Raw genomic sequence first — 17,833 nt, 5'->3', positions numbered from 1 at the left:
ACTCAATTATTAGCCTATACAACTACTATAGTTCAAGGTAAAACTAATGCAGCACATTCTGTTAGTGCTACACATTGTTCTTCTTGCCACACCAGAAGAAGGACCAGCGTTCAGATTTCTTTTCTGCATTTGTTGCTCTTATGTTCGTGTCCTCACTGGTGTTAGAGTGGTCAGCTGTCAACATTTACATATTTCCCATAGTTTTATTTTCATTGTCGTTTCTTGTCATTCAACCCGAGGACGGGTTGTCTCATTTCATCTGAATCTCCACCACTCTTCGTGATGGTGTTTGCTGCCGCAGGAATCAGTGGCGAAGTAAGAGCTCTTTGTTTCTCTGACATCTCTTGGAGCACATTCAGGCTGTCAGCCCACTCTTAAAGGAACATGCCACAATTTTGCAATACTACTACACTGGGTGACTAACAGCTTCTACGTACACGTTTAGTGCTTTGGATGAAATGTGTTCTGACTCCTAGTTGCTATTTTACCCACAAGCAGTACGATATTAATGGCACTCCAATTTAAGCGGAAGAACAACAAGTGATGGGATCCTGTGGTAAAAAAGGATAGGAAAAGGCTCCAATGACCACCTCCTTTTTAAATCCAGACATTCACCTTATGAATAACCAACCTTAGTGAGAGATTAAAGGTTAGAGTTGGAAAACTTAAAATAGAATAAAGACGGATTGTTTACTTTGTCTCCATCATCTGGTCAAAGGCTGTCACAACAACAATTTTGTTCTGCAGTGTGTTGGTCAGGTCCCCCCCAAAAAAGGGCTCTGCACTGGTTGGACTGGACCTCTGGTCCAGACCTCTTTAGAAACAAAAATATTCTGCTTTGAAAATAATTTATGTCTGGTCTGTCCTGCAGAGTGTGAATGAGTAAATCAGCTGGGCCTGATAACATCCCTGGCTGTGTACTTAAAAACCTGTGCCAGTCAACTAGTTGATGTTATTACTGACATCTACAACAGCTCACTGTCTCAGGTTACCACCTGCTTCAAGACAGCCACCATCATCCCTGTACCTAAAAAGTCTGCTGTGTCTAGTCTGAATGACTACTGCCCTGTGGCTCTCACCTCCATTCTGATGAAGTGCTTTGAGAAACTGGTGCTCCAGCACATAAAGAATGACATCCCAGCCAGCCTGGACTCACCCGTTTGCTTTCAGAACTAACATCCACAGAGGATGCCATCTTCACAGCCCTCCACTCAGCTCCCAGTGCCAAGTTCTTGTCAGCTTTTACAGAGGAGCAATAGAAAGCATCATGCCTGGAAACACTACATGGGATGTGCATGGCCCAGGACCAGAGGGCTCTGTAGGGGGTGATTGGTACCCATATACCAAGAATCAGTGAGGCAAGATACTGACACAGAGCCCAAAGGATATTAAAAGGACAGTACCCACCAGGCTGTTCACCCTGCTGCCTTCTGACAGAAGTTTCGGCATCACCATACTGCAGAGCAGCTTCCCCCCCAAGCTATGAGACTTGTAAACGCATCCTCAGCTCTGCTCCACTGAATATGGTTAGTCATTTCTGGATCATTCTGTGATTTCTTGATTTACTGTCATTTGTCTGCTACATAGCAGAAGGGAGTCACAGTAAATTTCACTTTACAATCTGTTGTAGTGTGACTACAAACTACATGACAGTCATTGTTGACAGGACTGAGACCTTCTCCGAAAGGTGTGCATGACTAAATTATGAATTTCCAAATGAACGTTCATCTTCGTTTTGTGTAAACCTGCCACATCTATTAAAACTATGGCCTATAGTCACGCAACTGTTGACAGAAGCTTAAAACTCAGCAGAGAACAGACCAACAGTCACAACATGACTCAACAGCTGTGACGCGATTGTTTATTGAAGCAACACGTAAAGCAAACTTGTGTATTTAAAGAAAAAAATAATTATTTTAACAATTTCTAAATCATTTATCCACGTTGTCAGAATTATGGAAACCAAAGACCAATTTTGTAGACAAATTCCTACATCTTCACAGTAAAGACGTTTAGATTTGAGCGTTAGATAACCAAAGTTAGAAATGCTACTTTGAGCACCTGCCTCATTGTAGCCTGGCAGATCAGTTTAAAAATCACTCAAACTATGAATGGTTAATAGATCATTTCAAATAGCTACAATACAATGTTCTGAGCTTCAGGTGGTTTTTCATAATAAAAACTAAAGACTTTGCTGATTTGCTAAACTGCTGTAACATTTAAATTTTACACTGATTATTGTCCTTCATTTTTTCCCCACAATTCTCCATTTCCCAGTAACTTTAGTAGCACAACAGGCATTTTAAGTAACTTGATTCTAGCAGACATGGGGGAGAAAATGTAAAAACTAAACAAGCCAAATACACATTCTCCAAAACCTCTTTACATACTGTACTGTATGTAGAAACTGAGCTCTATAATGCAGTCATGAGGAAAAAGGCACATGGAAATCTCTTAACACAGAAAGTAGAATGTACTTTCACACTGACTGAATCATTAACAAAATGCATTTTGCAGAGTGGTGAGCTTTTCTGGAAATCCTGGACCAAACTGCTGTAACCAGTGGTCTCAAACATGTTTGTTATTCATTCTTTAAAGTAAAAGGCCTTCCATCAGTTCCATATGAAGCCCAAGGATGAAAAAAAAAAAACCCACAACACACCACATTTTTAGCATTTGAATAAAATGAGAAACTGCAAAAGACATGAAGCTTCTTCACCTTAGAGAAATGTTCCCATAAGAGGTGATGTTAAAACCCAGCACTATTGAGATCTGTGGGCAGAAGCTGCAGACCTTAAGAGGAAGTTACAGAGGGTACATTAGCATGGAAGCATCATACAAGTGTTCTAAAGATGCAGACAACATTGGTATTGTGTAGCATTGTACTGTATATACACACACACACACACACACATTATGGGAAACACTGTTCCCGATAATAAAAACATCCACCCCTACAGTGAAATATGGAGGGCACTGCCTCCGATACGGACACACACATTGGTAGGCAAAAACTACCTTCTTTTTGCACATTATGGAAGACACTGCTCCCGATAATGTTGTCAGGATGAGAAGTGTACATGTACAGAGGCACCAGTCTGACAGACGTGCTCAGTAAATATTTTCTGAGGTGCGATATGTGAGCTGGCCGTGCCTGATAGACCAATCCAGTGTCAGTTTTGTAGAGCTTTGAGTTGTGCCGTTGTGTGTTCAGTACTGGCTGTCGGTCAACATGTACACTTCTTTTAGCAGATGCTGCTTTTGTCATTTCGACAGTATAACTGTCATAATTATGGAAGGCACTGCTTCCGATAATTATACATTTTTATAAAAGGCAATAAAAAAAATATTTATAGTGAACCCTGCCACTGATAAATAAATAACACAATAAATAGACATACGGTTTCTCTTGCAGTGCCACAAGGTTGGAGATATTCTCCCTTGGTTTTTGAAAGTCCTACAGAGACGTGCTCTCATGTCAGGAGGTGGACGATTCAGATAATGAACTAATTCAAATTGAAAAGTTGCGGGTAATTTGGACTATGATTAACGCAGCACGAGTGTTTAACAGTACCAAGTAACGACAGTTAATTGTCCAAATCCACTTTGGTGCATGTTCTGTGCAACAGCTGTGTTATTGAAAATTAATCTCTGGTCCTTTTAGGAAACTTCTGAATCTCTGACAATGAGTTGAGTAACAGATTTCAGCACAGTGTGAAACTAAAGCTACCAACGTAAACCAGCTCAGGTTTGAACATGCGGATCCAGCAGCAGTGGAAATACCAGCAGTTTTGATCTTGTAATCATTATGGTAAACAAATGCAGAGTTATTTGATTATTATCTCATATTGCCACTTTGTGTTTCATGAGCTGGGAAACAGCCTCTGCTGTGATTATGACCCGATACTGTGCTGAAAAGGCATCGCTTTCACTACATTCAACTCATTCATAGACCAACGCCAATTTAAGTAGTATGGTCACATAACATGGCCATTTGAAGGTAGTCGTTACTAGCACCAAAGTATTCACAATGTGACGTAGCACATGTTGAAATAATTCAAGACACTTTTCAAAGTGGGGGGGGAAAAAAAAAAAAAAAAAAAAGTGACCTAATAAACTTTGTTAGGCTTAAGTCATTTTAACAATATTGTTTGGATTTAAAGAAAAAAAAAAAAAAAAGAAAAAAAAGAAAGTGAGACAGCTCATCACTGAAATGTTGGAAATTATGAACAGAGGTGATGACTGATGTTGCCATCCATTTAGAAACATTTCCTCAAGCCCCTTGATCTCATTTAAAAAGCTGTGCAACTGTTGGTATATGATCACAGCCTACTGGTTTTCACGCTGACAAATGTAATGATTGTAAAGAGGGCCAAACCATAAACAAGGGAGGAGGGGTGGGAGATAGTTTTTAGATTTCATTATCCAAAGCCCAGATGTCCCCTGCTAGCGAGTTGGCACAGCCCTGAATGGTCCAGGTTGCCAGGGCAAACTGGTTGTGGAACAGGTCGGTGTCTGCCTTAGGGTTGTTGGTCTTGAGGGCATCCAGGTGATTGGACAGAGCCTTGAGTGTGTGAGGTCCGGAGCCCAGCAGGATGTGGCGGAAAGGATTCTCTCTGGGAGACTCATAGGGCGACAGGAAGTTCCTTTCCACCTACACAAAGAAGAGGAACACAGGATGGTGTATAGATGGAAATTTTCAATGCTTTCTCAAGTCACAGGATTATTGGTTTGCTTTGATGATCACGATAAAGTGATCTTTAATTACCTCCAGTCTAAAAAAAAAACAAAAAAAAAAAACATGACATTCACCAGTCCCCTTCTCTCCTTTAGAACTTTTGAGCGCATTGTGACAAGTTCTTTATTTCTCTGTACTATGCCAGGCACCTTTTATACATGTTCCCTTCAAACCAGTGAGAAAAGCAAGGCCAAAAATATAAATACAGTGTCTCATGGGTGGTACGCTAAACTGTTCTAACTTTGGAAAATAGTGTGATCATGTAGGACACAGATTAAGAAAATACTTTAGGATCTTAATTAAAAAAGGACACACACACACACACCCCCACCACCCCTCCAGATATCCCCATCAATAGTGTTTTTGCACTCATCTTAAGAGCTGAACCCCAAGTTGTACAGGTCTTACAGTCATGATGCGGTCATTAATGATGCGGCACATCTCGATGTCCTCCAGGTTGCTGTTTTGGATGTCTGCCGCCAGGCTGCGAGAGGCGCGGCTGTAGGACCCGGAGGCCGAGATCAACCACTGCACTGTCAGGGCCTTGGGAAACAGATGGGGCTGCATCTGGAAGCAGACACAGCATCCGCCAGGGTAATTTAGTGTAAACACAACTAAAATGGATGTGTCTGGCCGCATTAGAGTTAATAAATCAAAGCAGGAATTAACAAAAAGTAAACTGGTTACTTTACAAAGCTAGAATTTCAATGGAGAGTTATGTAGATTTAATTTATCCATCTATATGCAGAAAGACATGGTATTCACATACAGACTCTTGGAAGCAACAACAGCCAAATCTGTTGGGCAAAGTTCAATTCAAGTCAGCAAGAAAACACTGAACACCTACCCTCTGAACATTGTTGACTTTCGCGTTGATCTGAGCCACTTGAATGCGTATTAGCTTGTCATACTTCGCCAGGTCCATCCGCAGGAGATGATCATGGACCAGCCGCAGAGCCACGTGACCTGCGAACTGGGTCGCCATTTCAGCCAGCTGAGGAACCTTGTTGCCCGTGACCCCGTTCAATTTCTCCTGGGTGTCAAGCTTTGTGCCGAAGTACAGGTAGTCCTGAGAGGGAAAACCAAGATGTGATGAGAATTGGTGTTTTATACCAAACAACATGTACAAGGTTGTCTTGGGTTACAGCTATTGGCGCAAAAAAGTGGTGTTTAACTTATAGCACAGCAGGATGGCTTACTGAATTTGCATGGGTGAATCTAAATGAGACTGAGGGAATGCCAGAAAAGGCAAGGAAAGGATAAGCTGCGTTATCCATCTTCAGAGGCTCCAACCTGGTGAAAATTAAAAAAAACACAACGCTTTAGCTGTGCTGTCTCAATGTAGGCAAGGATTCAGTGGAAAGATTAGGTAGTAAACATGAGTGACAACTATCCTATACATTCCAGCCGTGTATGATACTAGTGAGAAAGGCTTGGATGTCAAGGTGATGTGTAAACACTGACTGGACCCATAGCCTGCTCAGACTTACACATTCGATTCCCAGTTCCCCTTTCCAAAGCTAGTAAAGAGGTTCATGTCCTTGTTTAGGGTCTTCACCTGTGGAGGAGAGAAATGTATATGGTTTGTTATATATCTTAAAACATTCAGACAAATTGATAACATTTAACTGCCATTACTGTGGGCTTGTATTAAATGGGCTCCAGCTGTGGATTTACCTCTTTCAGAGTGCTCTCGAACAGGCTGTGCATCAAGGGACTGCCTGCTACTTTAAATCCATTCTGACCTGGAAAAGAAGAATTAAACTCAGCCATTCTGAAAACAGTCATATTATAGGTATAAGGAAAGTGTTCAATATTTAATTGCCTGATTTAGAGTCAAGCAGGAAGACATCTTGGGGCTCCCAAAATGTTTTTAACTAATGACAGTTAATACCTGTTACAGCGCCATCCAGGTTGATGTAGCAGAAAGCTTTCATGCTGAGAGAAGACAGATAACCCTGGATATACAAAAAAAAAAAATATTATATTAAAGTGTTCTAACACCAATGATAACTGCATTAAGCTGTTGATCAAAATAAGTGCAGTTGGGAAAACCTCATGTCGAAAATGTTTCATTTCTCACCTCCAACCACTCGGTGGCGCCAACACTCCCATATTCTCCAGCACTCCAGCTAGCAAACACAATGCTTCTCCTCGGCTTCAATCCGTCTGTCAAGGGGATAACAAATGCACATTTAGAAAAGGAACAGTGCTAAATACGAAATACTCAAGAATTCAACTAGCATATCCTCCAACTACTTTCTTCAGCTGTTTAATGACTTTCATCAGGTAGGATCTGATTTGTACAATTATTTCCAGACAAAATCCTGCACCATTTCATGTTAAGCAAACATTTAGACTTACCATTCTTCACCATTTCTGAGATGGAACGTGCCAACTCAACAAGGATGCTGGTGCCAACGGTCGACGCAGCAAAGCCTGGACCCCAAGCATCCCTCTGGGCACCGATAATCACATATCGATCTAATATAAATAAGACCATGAGAAGATGTTCACTTTTTCAGCACACCGAACTGATCACGGCATGAGTCTTTTGTTAAAACATCTGAATATACCTGCATCCACAAAGCCTTTGATGACACCGAAGACGTTGTGTATCTTTTTCTCAGTAAGAACATTGTTGACCTCCACGGTAATAAGATCACTCTCATCTCCCAGTTTGTAGCTGCCTCCCCACGATTCTGGGACACTTTGACCCCCCAGCTGTCTGTGGGATGCACACAAACATTAATGCTATGGAACTCAGTGCACAAGGAATATTTAAACAAATATAAATTAAAGAGGATCGGCACTGTATTTATCATGCTTCCCTCAGCATTGTTGTTTAAGATGGTCCACAGCGTATGTGAGCCTTACCGCAGAATCTTTTCAGCCATGACTGTAGTGATGGTCTGAGCCAGGATTTGAGGCAGGCCTGAAGACTGGACAGGTGGAAACTGGGTATGGTTGAATGAGGGGAAGCCTGGGGTGTAGGGATCCCCTGAACCCAGGTGGACCTGTGAGAGAGACAGAAGGAAGGTAAGAGGGAAAGACAGGTTTTAAAGAGTTTGCTAAGCAGTTATGATTCGACAGTGACGTTTTTAATTTGTGTTTCAGAATAATCTTAATCCCAGTAGCCTGGAGCCTTACCCTCAAGCTTCAATTTGAAGTTGTTTAATAAAAACAACTCTGAATTTGCACAAACAAAAACAAATAAGTACTTCCTGTATAAGTACTGTACTGATGAAGTGCCCCCCCCCCCCCCCCCCTTTGAAGAGCACCTAAATGTGAAGTGTATCTGCCTCTTACATTACAGTTGTGCTGACAGTGTTCAGAATACATGCATTGTTGCGTGTGTCAAGCAGTCTTCTTACTCCTTGTTGCCACATTGTTACATTTCTGGGCAAATCACCACTAATGGATTAATGTGAACCACTGGCAAGAATTTGCGCCCCCCCCCCCCGGCATGTTAGTAGAGCACAAAATGAAAACACTACATATGTACATCTGTCCAGTGGGTTTCATCCTTTGACATTATGCTTCAGAACTGTCCACACTCACATGTCCAAAGAGTGCAATGTCTTTAGCAGTGTAATCGGCATGGTCTGGGTAGATCAGCACAGCAGAGGCATTCATTTTAGCAGCATTAGCTACCTGTAAGCAAAAAGGGGGAAATAAAGTCACTACAGTTTATTGTCACCAACCAGTAATCTCATTTGTACAAAAAGCTGTATCTTACTAAAAGCACCCACCTTCTCAGCAAAGCTGATCTTACCAGCTCTGACCAGCATGACCTTGCCGCTCAGGTTTATGTTCCTGTCCCGCAGCAACATGAAATCATTTTCCATCCCGTAATATGCATACAAGATGGAACCCTGGACCCCCCCCACCCAAAAAACAAAAAATAAGTTACTGCATTTTACTTCATTTTAAATAATATTATCCATTTAATTTAGCTTGTAAGTTACATTTGCAGTTCCACTGGCACTGTAGGACAGGAATCCCTCTGGACGCTCCTCCATTCCTTTGTAAACAAATTTGTTGAAGCCAGAAGCTGGGGGGTCCTGAACCTTAATAAAGTGCTCGTCGGTCCAGGTGTTCATGCCGTACTCTTTAAACTTCTTGAGGACCTTGTTCCCCAGAACCTCGTCACCTGGAGATCCAGCCCGGTGACTTTCACTGGAAAACTCACTAGGATATGTGGAAATAAAAAATAGATAGGAAGAAAAAAAAAAATCAACTTTTAAAACTGCAGTATAAAGACGACATTTTCCAAGAATAGTAACTTTGTAAAGAAGCCAATACTGCCTCACAGCAGATTCTACGGCGTGTGGGCTTTTATATTTAGGCTACCTGAAAATAGGCTCAAATTTCTCTGCACTGAGTTTTTGAGCGAGGAGCTTTTTGACATCGTCCCAATCCATGAGGGGGGCGGCACCCGTTTCGTGGGGAACAGGGTCTTCAAAAGGCAGGACAGAGGCTGCACAGCTGGGAGGAGTGTCCTTCTTATGTTGAACCAAGTAGCCAATCAAGATCCCTGAAAGTAGCAGTGGCTTTAAATGAGGAACAACCAGGGAAAGACTGAATTGCACTGACAGAGACGAAGAAGGCAAACATCCAAGGACGCAATGCATCAAGTTACAGCCTAAACCAGTGTCTGCATTTTGAAATGCTGTACCATCAGACCATGACAGTACTGTAAAGTATGCATACATTACACCACCTGAGAAATTCTACTCGCATCTAGTAAAAAAAAAAAAAAAAAAAAAAAAGTGGAATCAACTACTACATGCAAGATTATAAAATCTTGCAGTTGTCTCCATGTTGCTCAAAAACAGACTTTGTTGCACTTGAGCCATGGTTTTAAGATGATAAAAGCAGATTTGGTGACCATGTGTAGTTCAGAGCCAAACACAACACATGGTTGTTTGTTGGTTAGTGGAAAGTCCTAGAGAGTTCAGTTTCTCTTTCTATTGGAGTAATATTTCAGTTTTGTCCTGGTTGACCTCTTACCAATGATAAAGATGAGGAGGGTTGAGGCTGCCATGAAGAAAAGGTTCTGGGGTGTGTGTTTAAGCTTTGGAGCCACGTAGGGTTTGCTGTTGGAGTTGTGATTGAGGTGGTCTCCCACGCCATTTCCCCCGACCTCCTCATCCATGTCGGATGACAGCTTCATCTCCACCTGGCTGTTATCACCTTCCATATTCTGGGTCAAGTTGAAACGTGTGTAGGAGTGTGGCTCCCCATTAAACTGTGAAGACAGAACAATGTGGCTATGAGGAGAAAATATGGTTTGTTATTTAGCTACGAACAAATCAGGACAGTGATAAGGCCAAAAATGTTGTTGCGATAAAAAATTTCATCTCATTTGATAATCATAATAAATGTTAATTCATTGTTTCTTTAAAGTTTAAAGGATGATTTTTGCTTCCGAGTGAAAGTAGAAGAAACCAGATGGTTAATTGTGGTTCACTTAAGTCTGAGGTAGACCATTCAAAACATTTGTTGAAAAGATTCATAATTAAGCATGAGTAAAATTAAATAATTTTGCCCCTTTTCCTTCCTCAACCAAATAAATCTTAAGATTAAAGGGCCAATTCTTTCATGAATCAAATGAAAAAAACATTTATTGAACATCTGTTATATTGTTATTGAGGAAGATTACATCGTTTTGTTTTATTGCTCAGCACTATAACATATTTTTGAAGATCAATATTTGCAGGACATAACCTGGAATTTATGACCAGTGGGGGTTTGTACAATTATGACTTCACTTATTACAGAAGTTTATGTATAAAAAGTTCCTCCAGTGTTTCAGCAGCACTACAGTTTACCACTTTCTAATAAGTCTTACTTTAAATAAAGGGTATATAAGTTGTAGCTAATGGCTTCACTAATGTAAATGTTCTTTGTTAATGCTTAAAGTAATAACGACCAACTTTTAGGTTGTTAAGTGCTCCAGCATGAGTTTTTGTTCTTTTAGCTAGCACTTTAATCCATCAGGAAGACCCCTCTGATGGACCCTTCAACAACAAAAGCCTCAGAACTTCTGGACACCCCTGCACAGAAAAGAAGCTTAACACATTGAATAGTCACAATCTAGATTAATGTTTTTGTAGTGAAGGAATCCTGCAGATCTGGTGATTTAGCAGAAGACTGAAACCCAAACTCATTGTTTGCCGACAATGACATTTCAGCAGCCTGTAGCTGCAACATATTTGCATTTTTGAAGCTTAGTGAGAGAACCAAAAAGTGCTTAGTTTATTTCGTTTCACTTTTGCGGTCGCCCACTCTATTTTTCCTCGGTCAATGTTTTAAGTAGCACATTTAACTTTTCCCTTCAGTGCGTGATGCAGTGTGATCAGAAGACTTTACGCTCTGAAAATAGACAAATCAGTTTGGCTTTCGGGCCTAAGCACATGGCAGACAATCTAGAAGAGTACTTCCTCATCACCTGCAAATATGATAAATACTGTACTAATATGAAATATAGAATGTCAAGGTATAGTATAACAATTAACTTACAATAGTAGCTTTCTGAGAACTAAAAATGAAGGATGAACGATGACTGAAAATGAGCACAAAGCACTAGATCTTCTATCAGGAGGATCTGCTCAGAAGGAAATGGGAAGTACTCCCTTTTCCGTTACAGACTACATGTAGACATATTTATTCAAATTTAAAATAAAAATTTTGGTAATAAACTTCGCCACAAATTGCTTGTGCTGGGTTAAAGGAAAATGTAAAACTAATTTAAAAGTTAGTCTGTTTTAAGTTAAAGTCTGACAGGAAGTTATTCACCATTGGTGGGGAACAGGACTGTGTGGTGTGCAGTGTCAGTTTTGTTGAAAACTGATCAAAAAGCAATGGCTGCAAGTTCCTTTCTTGTACTCGTTTTATATTCTATACGGATGTTGCATATGAGTTTCTATTGGCACATTTGACTGCTACATTTCCTGCCTTTTAATTAGCCAACAATTTGCCAGTGCCTGGCTAGCAGTTACAAATGATTTTCCATCGCAAAATTGTGCTCTGGATTTATACAATTCTTTAATAAAAAAGGCTCATAGGTTTCTAATTGCATGTTGAAAATGTTGGTAAGCCATCAAGTCTGCCATTACAAATGGTGGTAACTCCTTGATAAACCAGGTTTCCAATACAAAAGTCCAATAGGGTTGCATTTGTACTTGTTACTATGATAACAGATTTGTCTAAATGCGCCGTTGTCATTTTCGAAAGTGGCGAAACAGTTAACTGGAACTAAAGAGCTAAACAACTTCTCAAAAGCTGTTCTTAATGGTTTAATACTAATCTATAAAAATGTAATGAATTACAATAACTAGAAGTTATAACTTAACTCTTTATAATGTATATTATTTCAAAGTGGTACAATTTTTGTCTCTTGCAGCGATTAGAATATAATCACATCCTTCTTGATAAAGACAAACTTATAGCACTTAAACATGCAACATTAACAGCACTGAAGAGATTTACATTCCTCTGCCTAATAATCATTCAGCATGATGTTGATGAAGTGTAAAGTAATAAATATTTGTTCCCAAAACATTCAATTATGCAACACAGACAGTTATAATAACACTCATTTCAGAAGTGGTAATGAGGGGAGGATTATTCTTTATGGCAAGGCTTGTTATTTTAAGATTATAGTTGTAATGCTAGTTACAATACTCACAATTTTGGATATTGTTGACCTTGCCTGGTCCATTTCTGCTTCACAGGATGCTTAAGAAGAAAAAAAAAAAAAAAAAAAAAAAAAGACAAAGAAAGCGTATTAATGAAGCAATCAGGCCTCAAAATTGATTGTTCTCTCACCGTTTGAAGTTTTCAAATATAACACAAACGCCATCTATTCTAGTATGAAATGCTCATCCCTGTAGACTTAGTGGCTATAAATACACCTTTCTAAAAACTGCTAGTCAACAAAAGGGATGCGTTTTATCTTCAAAAGATAAATTTTAGGTGTATAAACATATTTTAAGGTTTCATTTCTATACAGTGTATCAGTTTCATTTGTGGGAATAATGGGGTGTCCAAAGAACACATCCCACCTCTTGTCTAAACAGCCATAGAGTTTCCTTTGCTGCTAACTAGAAAGGCAGCACAGTTTCTGGGCACAAAAGACCAGTGTCTGACACTGGTTAACACAGACTCCATCCCTCTACATGAACTCCAGTGCCAGAAGAATACAATTACAGAATAACTAGCTTCCCACTAGCTCCGACTTAAAAGACCAGCCAAACAAAGCAACGTCTCAATTTAACAGGAGGAACGAGACCTGAAATGCATGTCTTCTGTAGATTCTCAACACTGTAACGCACTACCCGTGGAATAAGAACCATGCATGTGATCGTCCTCAGGAGAGAGGCCTGCTGCGTAAGCTGCATCATATACCAGAGGTCAAATGGGTCCTGTGTCTCAATGCATTTTTAACAAGACATATGCTTGATAATAACTTATCAGAACCATTCTGCTTTCAGAAGGCTTTTATATACACAGTTCTTAAACATATGCATATCAGAAGAATTTCTATTATAAATGGACATTAAAGTATGAGAGAAACAATGTCACAGTATAGAATTTCTGACCACTCAGTGAGTTTTCTATCGATTCACTGGTATTTGACACTTTGACACTGCATAGCCACGTCATGGCCTAATACTGCTGCTTTTGAATGCTGGCTAAGGATCGTCTTTGAGTAACAGTGTCAATTTTGTGAATCCGATTGACTACATAGCCCAATTCATGATACTGGCCGATACTTAAGGCAATGTAATTATTAGTTACAGGTGTCATAGGTTAGTAATCTCAGTAAGAAACACAGGATTTAGCTGTGGCATAGCAGTAGATGTGTATGTTGACTGTAGTGGTCAAGAAGCTTCTTATCACACACAGAAACACCCTCAAGTGATAAGGTTTACAACGTGTAGAATAGTAAAACATCTAGTGAAAACAAACAGTTTAAATGATCAAACATGTGAGAAATGTAAACATGTTTTTACAAAAACACTGAGCTTGTCTAATTGGAAACTAAATTGATAGGCCTGCAAAAAAAAACCAAGCACTGCAACTTTTTTCCCCTGCAGTGCCAATGTTGTTAAATTTTCTAAAAGGGTATCCCCTTTGGCCCAATGAACATTGCTATACAAAAAACAGTAGAATCACGTCCTTGGTCACCATAAAAGCACAATTGTGGGCAGGTTAGGGATTTTTGGTTCAAATATGGTTCGTACAAAGGGATTTTTGTAGAAGCAGCATAAAAGTTACGCCATATTTCTATGACAATAGACTAGAGCCCAACAGATGTCTCATTTTGCAGATATCGGCCGATATAAGCCATTTGCAAATACATCTGCGTTTATAACAGCCGATATGACTAGAAAAGCAGTGTTTCCCCTAGGATGGAGTTGTAGCAGCGGAGGTGAAGCAAAATATTTGTCTGAATATGACAAAACCCCCAACAAAATGTCTCAGCAACATTGCTCTCGTGTCCATGAGCATGCAATGCACCTTAGAATAGCTTAAAACTGCAGTGTTTTCCCAGTTTAATGTGAGCTTTAGATGAATGTTTTGGTGTTGGTCAGGGGGGTGGGTCCTCCAAAAGGAAATTGTGTTTTCCAATGAAAAATATGTAATTTCACATCATATTGGGCCATTATTTTCACCACATCTCTGAACAAACAGTTGGAAAAGCTAGAGCAGATAACACCCAAAGATCAGTCTACAGGAGGAACTACAACCTTTAGATCTGGAGAAAGTAATTTGGTTGGTTCTGTTGCTCCACAGTGATGGCACTGCATGTTGTGGGCATCACCCCTAAGTCTTAATGGCAGGAAAACCCTGTTATAAGACCTCAGAATCATTATAGACCGTTCATGTTTTCCTTCTGTGTCTTCATTTTACAGCTTTTGACCTATATCAGTAGACAATATAAGAAAAGGGCAACATGAGAAACCACCTCCCTTCTGAGGTGCATTTTATTTGCACATTAGCAACTTGATAGACTCTGCTATTGATTTTCGCTACAGTAGCATTTTTCAACAAGCCAGCATATATCGTCAGAACACTGGCATTCTGTCGATTTATGCTACCTATCGAGATGTGCTACTTAGTGGTTCTGCACATGCATACGACCCACAAGCGTGGTCTTTCCACAGCCATAAATCTGTGCAACCTTGCTGTTGGGAATGCTGTTGAGAAAGTGGCTGATTAGTCAATATCTGTCAGTAATATTAAAAAAAAACATAAATAACCACCCCATTATTAGTCTCAGAATATGCTACCCCTGATATCTTAAATAAAGATGGCATATATAGTACCTATTTGTTTAAAGTGTTTGCAAACCACGTTATAGCACTTTTGTGTATATAGCAGTACATTTAAGTTACAAGTGTGCAATACTCTACATTATTCAATTTTGCATGTAACAATGCGGTTAAAAATTGTTGCCCAGCACTACCTACGCCCTGTTTATTATTATAGCAATGACATGATATATTATTCATAGTAGTACATGGGTAATTTATCGTTTGTTTTGCTGGCCCCCACAATACACCGTTTACTTACATTTATTCATTGAACTTTTATCCAAAGTGACTTACAATTTCTCTCTTGCCTCTGGAGCAACTAGGGGTTACGTGTCTTGCTCAGGGACACATTGGTGTCAGTGGACTTGAACCCGGGTCTCACACCAAAGGTATGAGTCTTATCCACCATGCCATCACCACCTTTAAAGTTCATTAGTAGTACTCCATAATTTATAACAAATTAGATATTTTACGTTTTCCTGTAGTTTTGACTCTTATTAAAACCTTGATATATTGTTGTACTTTTGAGAAAGTACCATTTATAAAAAAGGTTATATTACGTTACACACATGTCTTAACATAAAATGTTACGGATAATCTTTATGTCATGCGTTTAATATAAAGGGGGGCTATTGGATTTTAAAAAAACAAAAAAAAAACAAATAGAGATCGGTCTTAAAAATCCCATGTTGGTTGGGCTCTACAGTACACACTGGACAACAATGTAGATGGCGGAAACATAAATGGGATTTGAAAAAGGCTGTGTAATAGTTAACAGGGCACCATTAATACCAGGTAAGAGAATTGTGCTTTGTGTGTACTTTGCCTTGTCGCCATCTCTTGGCTAGAGGGGGCTCTGTTCAAATGGAGCAACTTTTAAAATGTATTCTTAAATATGCATTGGGAGGGGATACCAGTGCCTGGTGCACAACAACTTGATTCACCCAAATCACTGTGAACTCTGCATTCAAAGTATTTGCAAATGACTCATAGGTGAGCATATAATAGCAAGAACCTCCAACAAATGGCTTTCCATGAAGAGTTTGCAGTATGTCACAGTTCCACCTTAAACTAACCTACCAATTGCTTAAGCCACATGTAAAGCAACTCATAACCAACCCCAATTTCAGGTCTAGTGAGCAGACAGGATGATTTGACCAAGCAAACCCTCATGGCCTCTCCTACCCTGTTTGACCTTCAGAAAAGAACAAAACTTCTCATACAACCCTGGTCTTATCAAGTCCTTAAGGTGGAAACAGCCCTTAACAATCCACTTCTGTGTAAGAACATGGGCTTGCTCAGGGCTTAAACCATTTCCACACTTACCGAACTTTGGACTGACTAAAACACTGCTTTGTTGACCGCAGGCTCAACCATACCCTTCATAGTTTAATTTACTCACAACCTTATTTGTGCACTCTCAGGTCACTGTATACTGCCTGTTTAAATGTAAACGAAACAAACAGAAGAATTTAAGCTGAAAAAAAGATGTAGAGCTAGCCTGGAGTGATGCGTGTTCAGCACAGAAAAATTCAAAATGACCCCCAGAGGCCAAGCTTTACAAGCTTCACTGAAGGGGCAGATCCCAAACTCGACATTGCGTGAGGAGATCTTGTGTTGGCAGGCAGGCCTGCCCTAATCTGCAGCACCAAAGCATGGCCTTGCTAAACTCTGAGCAGCATGCTTCCAAGACAGCATAGATAAAGCCTAACCTTGTACGCCAAGTGTATTTAAATAAAACAGGGGTGCAGACATGTTGGAACCTGGACATAATAACTTAGTTCAGACAACACCGACTATTCTAGGCAGTATGAAGTACAGCTAACTTTAGAGCATGGCTTTGCATCAGACAGCCCCAGGACTCCCTTGACTTCGCTGCCCTCCCCCCCCCAAAAAAAAACCTAAGCTCAACAACCCATTTTTCTTATTCACAGCCTGCTTTGCAACACAAACTTAAGACACTTCACAATAGACTTGAAAAATTGATAGACCACACTTAACTGCTTTGTAAAGCCAATTGCCCTCTAAGGTGGGCAGAGCCCCATCTATAATCTTACATACCACACATACCAGGCTTTAATACTTTAATCAGATTAGCTACCCTTTCAGATGAGAGACCTATGGATATTGGCAATATAAGACACAAATCAAGAACGTATAGTTCACATTCAAAAGAAGACAAACGCAAAACAACTTTTAACACTACACTAGAAAGGACATAAAGCCCATGCTTTATGTCCTTGAAGGCGTCCATTAGCCTGTAGCGGTCTCTGAACCAGGACTATCTCCATTGAATAATTCTTAGACATGTGTGCAAGAGAGATATTAGGAGCAAAAGTGAGTCACGCCCTTCTGGGAATGACACTCGCAGGCTTGGCCTTTTAGACAGTCATGCTAAATAAGGGCAGGGCAGCATGGTCCCTTAAGCTTTAACTGGAGATTATACTGGGCAGAGTTCATCTGCACATTACCAAAAATAATGTGGAACAGCCTGCCATTCTCACATATCAGGGCTGCTTTATTTTTTTAGAAAACATTGCAAAGAGCATGCAAGAGCCTGGAAATTGTTTTGAATAAAAAAGCACAACGCAAGTTCACCCTCAAGGACTGCACAGCACTGCAGGCTGATTAAATATCACTGTCAGTGTGAGAAAGGCGAATTCCTCTCTGGTTTCCAGGGTTAAAGCTTGTTGCAAAATTAGCTTCCTCAGTGTTATTGGTAACTGAACAAATCCTGTTTTAAAAGAGTAGTAAACTATTGCTTCATAAA

The 17,833-nt window shown here is 40.0% G+C and overlaps 1 protein-coding gene across 2 annotated transcripts in view; it reads right to left on the bottom strand.

Annotated features, from left to right (window-relative positions):
- Positions 1 to 1,847: 1,847 nt before the first annotated feature.
- Positions 1,848 to 17,833, bottom strand: part of LOC123972693 (transferrin receptor protein 1-like) — a 19,034-nt gene continuing 3,048 nt past the window's right edge. The window contains exons 2-18 of one of the 2 annotated variants that reach the window (XM_046052284.1): positions 12,432 to 12,481; positions 9,752 to 9,989; positions 9,092 to 9,275; positions 8,707 to 8,929; positions 8,491 to 8,613; positions 8,300 to 8,392; positions 7,616 to 7,755; positions 7,315 to 7,466; positions 7,103 to 7,222; positions 6,822 to 6,907; positions 6,633 to 6,696; positions 6,416 to 6,483; positions 6,229 to 6,296; positions 5,938 to 6,031; positions 5,586 to 5,807; positions 5,147 to 5,305; positions 1,848 to 4,654 (exon numbers count right to left, since the gene is read on the bottom strand). In XM_046052284.1, the coding sequence (XP_045908240.1) occupies positions 4,412 to 4,654; positions 5,147 to 5,305; positions 5,586 to 5,807; positions 5,938 to 6,031; positions 6,229 to 6,296; positions 6,416 to 6,483; positions 6,633 to 6,696; positions 6,822 to 6,907; positions 7,103 to 7,222; positions 7,315 to 7,466; positions 7,616 to 7,755; positions 8,300 to 8,392; positions 8,491 to 8,613; positions 8,707 to 8,929; positions 9,092 to 9,275; positions 9,752 to 9,989; positions 12,432 to 12,464 (2,310 nt within the window). In that variant the 5' untranslated portion in view covers positions 12,465 to 12,481 and the 3' untranslated portion in view covers positions 1,848 to 4,411. The remainder of the gene's footprint in view (positions 4,655 to 5,146; positions 5,306 to 5,585; positions 5,808 to 5,937; positions 6,032 to 6,228; positions 6,297 to 6,415; positions 6,484 to 6,632; positions 6,697 to 6,821; positions 6,908 to 7,102; positions 7,223 to 7,314; positions 7,467 to 7,615; positions 7,756 to 8,299; positions 8,393 to 8,490; positions 8,614 to 8,706; positions 8,930 to 9,091; positions 9,276 to 9,751; positions 9,990 to 12,431; positions 12,482 to 17,833) is intronic. The other variant, XM_046052285.1, reaches the window with a different exon arrangement.

This window comes from Micropterus dolomieu, linkage group LG06 (assembly GCF_021292245.1).
Source record: "Micropterus dolomieu isolate WLL.071019.BEF.003 ecotype Adirondacks linkage group LG06, ASM2129224v1, whole genome shotgun sequence".
NCBI lineage: Eukaryota > Metazoa > Chordata > Actinopteri > Centrarchiformes > Centrarchidae > Micropterus > Micropterus dolomieu.
This window is presented reverse-complemented; position numbering and strand designations above follow the sequence as displayed.